Source organism: Hippoglossus stenolepis, chromosome 2 (assembly GCF_022539355.2).
Source record: "Hippoglossus stenolepis isolate QCI-W04-F060 chromosome 2, HSTE1.2, whole genome shotgun sequence".
NCBI classification, from domain to species: Eukaryota; Metazoa; Chordata; class Actinopteri; order Pleuronectiformes; family Pleuronectidae; genus Hippoglossus; species Hippoglossus stenolepis.
This window is the reverse complement of record NC_061484.1, coordinates 1845465-1852471: the sequence shown is the minus strand read 5'-3', so window position 1 is coordinate 1852471 and position 7007 is coordinate 1845465. Positions and strand designations below refer to the sequence as shown.

At 38.3% G+C, this 7007-nt stretch overlaps 1 protein-coding gene across 2 annotated transcripts; it reads right to left on the bottom strand.

The window, feature by feature from the left end:
* Positions 1-689: 689 nt before the first annotated feature.
* Positions 690-5286, bottom strand: pold4 (DNA polymerase delta 4, accessory subunit). Of its 2 annotated transcripts, none has more exons than XM_035146731.2 (5): positions 4958-5286; positions 4176-4291; positions 3627-3719; positions 1411-1522; positions 690-1034 (listed from the first exon to the last, which is right to left on the bottom strand). In XM_035146731.2, exons 2-5 carry the CDS (start codon positions 4279-4281, stop codon positions 1010-1012), a joined length of 336 nt encoding a protein of 111 aa, XP_035002622.1. In that variant the 5' UTR covers positions 4282-4291; positions 4958-5286; the 3' UTR covers positions 690-1009. The 2 variants fall into 2 exon arrangements, with proteins under 2 accessions (XP_035002622.1, XP_035002631.1); XM_035146740.2 differs by having other exon boundaries at positions 3627-3710; positions 4958-5248.
* Between the last annotated feature and the right edge of the window lie 1721 nt (positions 5287-7007).

Below are 7007 nucleotides of genomic sequence, written 5' to 3'. Positions count from 1 at the left end.
GAATTTGAGCCTGTCTAGGCCCTGAAAAAGCCCCAAAAGGGAAATACAAATCCTTCGAAATACAATAGGGCCTCCCACCGGAGGTGCTCGGGCCCTAATAAGATCGTCTGTCTGTGTTGCAAGTCCTTATATCTGTGTCAAAATAATAGGTGCACTTGACACAATACGTTAAATTATACCGAACCTCTCAAAGTGATAACGAGGAAGATATACAAAAAAACACTAAACACTCTCTCGCTCTCTCTCATACTCACACTCACACATATATAATAGAAATTATTAAATTTGTCTTCATTTTCTAGATATACAGGGGATAGCCTCATATTTAAAAAAGGGCTGAATATAATCCAATAAGCAATAAATCGTCATTGCCATAACTCCCACCACTAACGCAGGCTAACCCAGACCTTTCAGGAATGCTTTGTGAGCTGGAGTCTTTCCATCGTTTGCTTGTGTCAGTATCACTGTGAACAAACCCACTCACTCATTCTCTCCCTCATGCATCTGGAGGAGTTGAGCGTAAAAGAGGGAGTGTGTGGGTTAGGTCGGTTATAAAAAGACTGAGGAAAATGTATGTCAGTGTGCAGACCACGTTCCATCTACAAGACGGGAGCAAAGATGTTGAATGTGTTACTTTCTCACTATGTTTCCTTGTCAGCAGTGAGCAAACATTACAAGACAGAACAAGACAGCGTTCCAGTAGATTTTTATTAAAATGTAAATAAAAACTTAGTGTTTAGAAGACAACATTTTTAACTGCAAAATTAAAAAAATAAAAAACACATCCAGATGTTCTGTCATTCTTCGGCCTCTTTGCTGAAAGAAGGACATCTTCTGTTGCCATGGTTTCACTCTCTTCTTTTTCTTGATTTTTAAACAGCCTAAGGATACAGGGTCAGTGCTGTACATAGTGCAAAGCCCTCTGACACCATGATTCAAAATGTTTACATAGAAACAAACTGGATTTCACTTTTGTTGGAGTCTTTGTTCTTTCCTCTGGATGACTTCCTTACAAAGGATATTCACTCCATAGGCTGAAAGAGAAAGTACACAATCAGGGCAGAATATTGTTTGACATGTTATAATTTTTTAACATTATCTCCAAAGAGACAACCACAACTTTAATAATGCAAGCTCTTTTCTAATGAGTCAGTGCTTCACTGATTATAAATAATATAACTGATGTCAATCCTTTCAAACAACATTATGTGTTTATTAAGTGGTCATTGATATGCTGTGTTATTAACACGTATGGATCACATTCACAATAAATGTCTGATCCTTTACTTATGCACTTTTACACAAAGGTGCTCAGAGCCAAATCAGCTGCTGTGTCATCTACCTACTAATTAATTATTGTCAGTTGTGTACGTGTATGTGTGTGTGTATGTGTATGTGTATGTGTGTTACCTCTGGTAATACTCAGGGTCAGTGTGTGTCTGCAGCAGCAGGTCTCTGATCTCCTCAGGTGGATTCAGATCATGGAACTGTGCTCTCTCCCATCTCTGCAGCCTGCTGATACCTGGAGAGAGAAAGAGATGAAGAGATGTTACAATAAATGATTTATTGTTTTTCTGTGATTAAAACCTTTTTTTGCAGTGACTAAACCTTTCGTAAAAGGAGATGATATCAGCAGAGGACACAAATACGTCTTTTACCCGAGATTGTAAGAAGTACTACACCACCCACAATTTTTAGGTGTAGTAGCGACATCTCTGATTGGTGGAGCTTGCTGTTACCATGGTAATGTTTACCACAACTGTGAAAATCAACCACAACTTCAATTGGCTACATTCGGCTACATTCAGCGTTACTAGACTAAGTTACTATACAATACACCAATGAAACACTATAAAACAATTATGACTTGAACCTGTGACTTTTTCTGTTTTGCAATATTTCTTTTGCTCTGAATCAAATGTTTTATGGTCATGATTCATCTTGTAGCTGATCTTCCTTGTTCTAGGATTAAAATTAAAACACGATTGGAGGTGCATGATTGACATTATTGAAGCTGCATTAAGAAATATATGTTGGCTACTTGAGAGTAGCAACCAACGTCATACTATCATTGAACAAAATTGACAACATGAACATTTTCCAGTTTACAGTTACATCCAACAGATACAGCAGCATTAGCATTCAGTTGTTTTTATGGCCACCTGGGGAGTGTGGCTTCAGCACTATAATGTGACTGTAACCTTGTCTGCTGTTTGGCATAGGGCAGGTACAGTTGAGGCTGGAAATAAGCTACAGAACATCAGTAAGACTGAATCCAACAGTAAAGTTATGGGCCAAACCATCAAAGCTAAAAGTAGCTACAAAGCTCCACTGAGCTGAGTGGAACTGCAGAACTGATTATAATTGTGGTTTCATTACAATGAGTGACATCTTTCATATTACACATAAATATTTAATCCAGTGTGAACAAAAAATATATAAAATATCTGTCTACATACTGTTTGATACTGGAAATGGTACATTTTCTCATGTTCCAAGAGAAATTGACCAAAGATAAATAAACCCATGTGCCAAGTTTACAGAGATATGCTTGAAGAAAAAGGTAAATCTCTGCATCATTACAAGAGGAAACTTCAGCTAAACTGGATGAGGTACAAGGACAGATGCTCTTAGATTAAGTTCATGCTCCTCAGCTGAGTTTGGGTTCGAAACAAGCAGCTCTCACTCAAGACCACATTCTGACAGGGACAATGTTATGCTGGTAAGTTTTGTGATGAGTGAGGTAATATCTAAGAAACTGAAACCTCATTCAGAAGGACCACTTATTCTGAGAGGAAGCTGAAGTACCCAGAGGAACACCACAGAGGCACAGGGAGATCATGTTAACTCTACGCAGAAACTGGACTTCAATCCCAGACAACTCACCGCTGTACCAATGTGCCTCCCATGCAGCCCTTGCAGTAAAACTGTACAGGGTATATCTGCTTGCCATTTCATTCATAATTGTTTTACATATCAAAAAGTAGAACATCACTCAGCAGAGTACATACCACAGAAAAGGCTCAACAGCCCCCTATGAAACCACATTTAGATTTTTATTTGGATCTGCACCAAATTTCAGACACCGATTTTTTTCATCACGATCCAGGAATTATTCTCTGGGAAATCGATGAAAATGTTGAAAAACAACAATGTCAAAGAAAGTGAAATATAATTCCCGGATCTGCCCTCTGGTCCAGATCTGTACCAAATTGTAATGGGGTTTTCCTTGAAACATGCCCCACCCCTCCACAAAAGAAGTAATGAAAAACCCTATTTTGAATGCAATCACTGAAGCACAAAGAAGAAAGTTGATGGGACAGAGAAATACAGAGAAAATCTAATATTTACACCTGTACACAAAATCAAAACAGTGGAAAATATTTTAGTTAACACCATTATCTTATCATGTCTCTTTTTTATATATCAAAGGGAAGGGACACTGGACTAGTTTCTCAGTAAAGTGTCATTGTAGTTAACATGTATTTAATGAATCAGATTATTGTCAGTTGTGAATGTGTGTGTGTGTGTGTGTGTGTGTGTGTGTGTGTGTGTGTGTGTGTGTGTGTGTGTGTGTGTGTGTGTGTGTGTGTGTGTGTGTGTGTGTGTGTGTGTGTGTGTGTTACCTGTGCAGGGCCCAAACCTCCAGTCCAGATCAAACTGTCTGAGCTTCTGCAGCTCCTTATCTCTGACTGTTTCAGTGTCAGCCTCTGCTCCATCAAAAAGATTTACAGACAAATCATTACTACATAACAATCATAAAAAAAAAAAAAATCAAACACTCAATCAACCTGAACAAAGTTAGATTTAAAACTAAAAATTTAAATATTTTTATACAAACAATGAAATGCAAAAACTCAGACAAAACAGACATTTCAGTCATTTTCATTTACTATGGCATCTTTCATTTCTAGGATACATATTTATACAGGTAGGTATCACAAAACTTTTCCACACTCCCTTCCAGTGACAAATTAATATATGAAAAAACACATAAATTAAGAATATGAAAACTATACATTAGCCATTTTCTCAAGCTCTAGATACTGATTGAGATCAGACAGGATGTGTGACTGTGACAGTGTGAACACTGGCGCCTGTTTTATTGAATAGAGATAATGAAAATACACCGAATACATGATGATCACACGTGATGACACTGTGCTGCTCCTCACCTTTCTGTGGTGGGGGAGGAATGGCTCTCTTCTCTCGTTTGCTCGCCCTCCTTGCTCTCTTTACCACCTTGAATGAGTCAGTTATCAGTCCACGCTTGGCTGTCATGCTGACTGATCTAGGAAACAAACACAAATGTGTACAGGGATTGTGCAGCCTGAACTACCACCACTTAAAAACCTCTCCAACATTCTGTGTTTGTGTTTCTGCTCACTGCTGTTGGGTGCATACAATTAGCCTGTGATCTGATGCACAGGTTGTAGATAGGGATTTTAAGAGATCAGACACACACACACTATTTGGAAGGTTTGATTCCTAGATCCTCCACTCCAAGTGTCCAAGTGTCCAAAGGCAAGATACCGAACCTCAAATTGCATCTCACCTCGACATGTTAGTGTGGTGATTACTCTTGCAGCTCTATCACTCATATATAGGGTTAACATTATATATATTACAGTAGAGATATTATAGATATATACACACATGGAACATTTTATTAAAAGGTCTATGATTAATCAATCATCAGGTTTTAATGATCGTAGATCATTCAGCAGTAATGAAGTGGTAATATATTGTGGCGCATCCACCTCATCTGTAGTTAAACCACACAGGATGTGTTACTAACTATGAACCAGCTATTACAACATTACAGCCACATATCAGGGTCGTTCCTCCATTCCCACTGTGTGGAGGAGCTGCTGTGTTTGTTTCTGGGTCATCAGGCGACACGTGGAGCAGCACCCCCCTCTGTCCAGCCACTCTCTAATAACTCTGATCAACGTACCTGTTTAATGAAACTACACGACCCCTGTCTTCTCTCTTCTCTTCTTCTCTCAGTGACCAAAACAATGACGGCGACGCCTTGCCACGCTGAAGTTAGCTTCCAATTCGACAGTTAAAGGGACCTGAGCCCGTGTTGGGAGTGGGTGAGACATTTTGATGAAACCTTGTGTAGCTGGAGCAGATCACCCCAGAGAAGAAGAGTGAAGTGGTCTGATGTGATCTAGCTACACAAGGTTTCACCAAAAACGTGTAAGGTTTTATAAAAATAAAAAAGCATTCAGACAGTGAAGCTAACACTAAAAGGTTTCACACATTCTCACATCGGAAAAAAACAGTCGAAGTTTCCCTTTACTATCGAATCAGAAGCTAACTTCAGGGTAGACGCTTGTCTTTCTTCTTCTGGTGGAATAGAGAGCAGTTTGCCGCTTTGCTGCCACTTGTCGTTTACTTTGCATATTACAGGTCGTGGATGTACTCCTTAACTCATATTACACTCAACTCAACGTACAGCTGATATGACCACCTCCATCCAGGACATCTTTCACACACTGTGTCTGTAGAGCCTCTTCCATCCTGACGGACCCCCCCCCCACAGGTTGTTTGTCCCCCTGTCATCAGGCCGCAGCATCAAAACCACCAGAACCATAACTACAATGCTCTGCAACAGCTTTTTACCCACAGGCTTCCAGATTCCCCCAATAATATAGATCATGTATGCAAATATTTCACCACAAATATTACTGTCATATTATGGTTTTACTATTACTTAACTATTATACCATTATAATATTTTTAACCATAATATTTAACTATTTCTGCTATCATAGTATTTATTATTAATTACACCAGCTGTATTTACATGCAGATGACCAACAGCACCTCACCAGTAGTCCTATATGCGATTTTGTCATCTGGTTAGGGAATGACAGCAATGTTAGTAAATCCCCACACCAACCCCATAGCTACCAAGACATCCTGCTTTGATAGTTAAGATAATATGGTGCAGTAGGAAAAGGCTCATTTCGTTTTGCTATTGATTGAGTTTCATCAAGAGGAGAAACCCTTAATTAAGCAGAAGATAATGTCATTATTACTAAAAATCACAGTATACATGTAGTGACCATGTTGTTATTGTTGACCCACAAGTTATCACCATATAAAATCTATATTTCTTGCAACTATATGAAAGGTTGCAATGTGCAATGTAAAGTATAAAACCTCACCACTAGATGCCACTAAATCCCACACAATCAACATAATTTATTGAAAAAAAGATACAATGTTTAATAGTTTTTAATGCATTCAAGTTATATATGTAGTGGTCAAAAGTTTAGTGCGACAGTTGAATGCCAATCGGGTTCACCACATATATCCAGAATAAACGGGACGGGAGGCTGATGATTCCAGAAATAGACAATTTATTCAAGTTGGACAAAGGATTTAAAAAGACTGATCAAACAGCACAGGATCATGTGCAATGTAAGGAGTACTGGCCTATACTTGATATAAATAACCGATTAACAAGAGAGAAGTTAAAGGCTCCAGACCCAATTTAACAAAGCTAAAATATCATGCATAAAACAAACACAGCACACTTTAAGAATCCCAATGCTGGTGTAATTGCACCAGTGGATTATCACTGCAAGCGATATTGTACAATGAAATAACAGAAGAGGGCCTCTAGTTTACGGAGCCAATAACTCACCAATATTCAAGCCATTAAACCAGGATTGCACAGTACCCGTCAACCATATTGCACATTACCCATAGAACAAAGAACAAAATGAACAAAGAAACCAGAAATCAAACCAATTAATCAGAAAGAAACTAAATCTAAACAAGGCCAAATAATCTAAATTAAATCTAAATGTGGGAAAAAACAGTGACCGTAAATATTCTGCCTGAAGGCAGCCCTATGAAACAAACATGTCATATTAGGTCACACAATTATTAAACAAGTTTATCAAAATGTTTAAAAACATTTACAAATATAAAACACATCGTTATGCCATACCTTCAATTCATTAAAATAAAGCAGAGACCCACGCCGT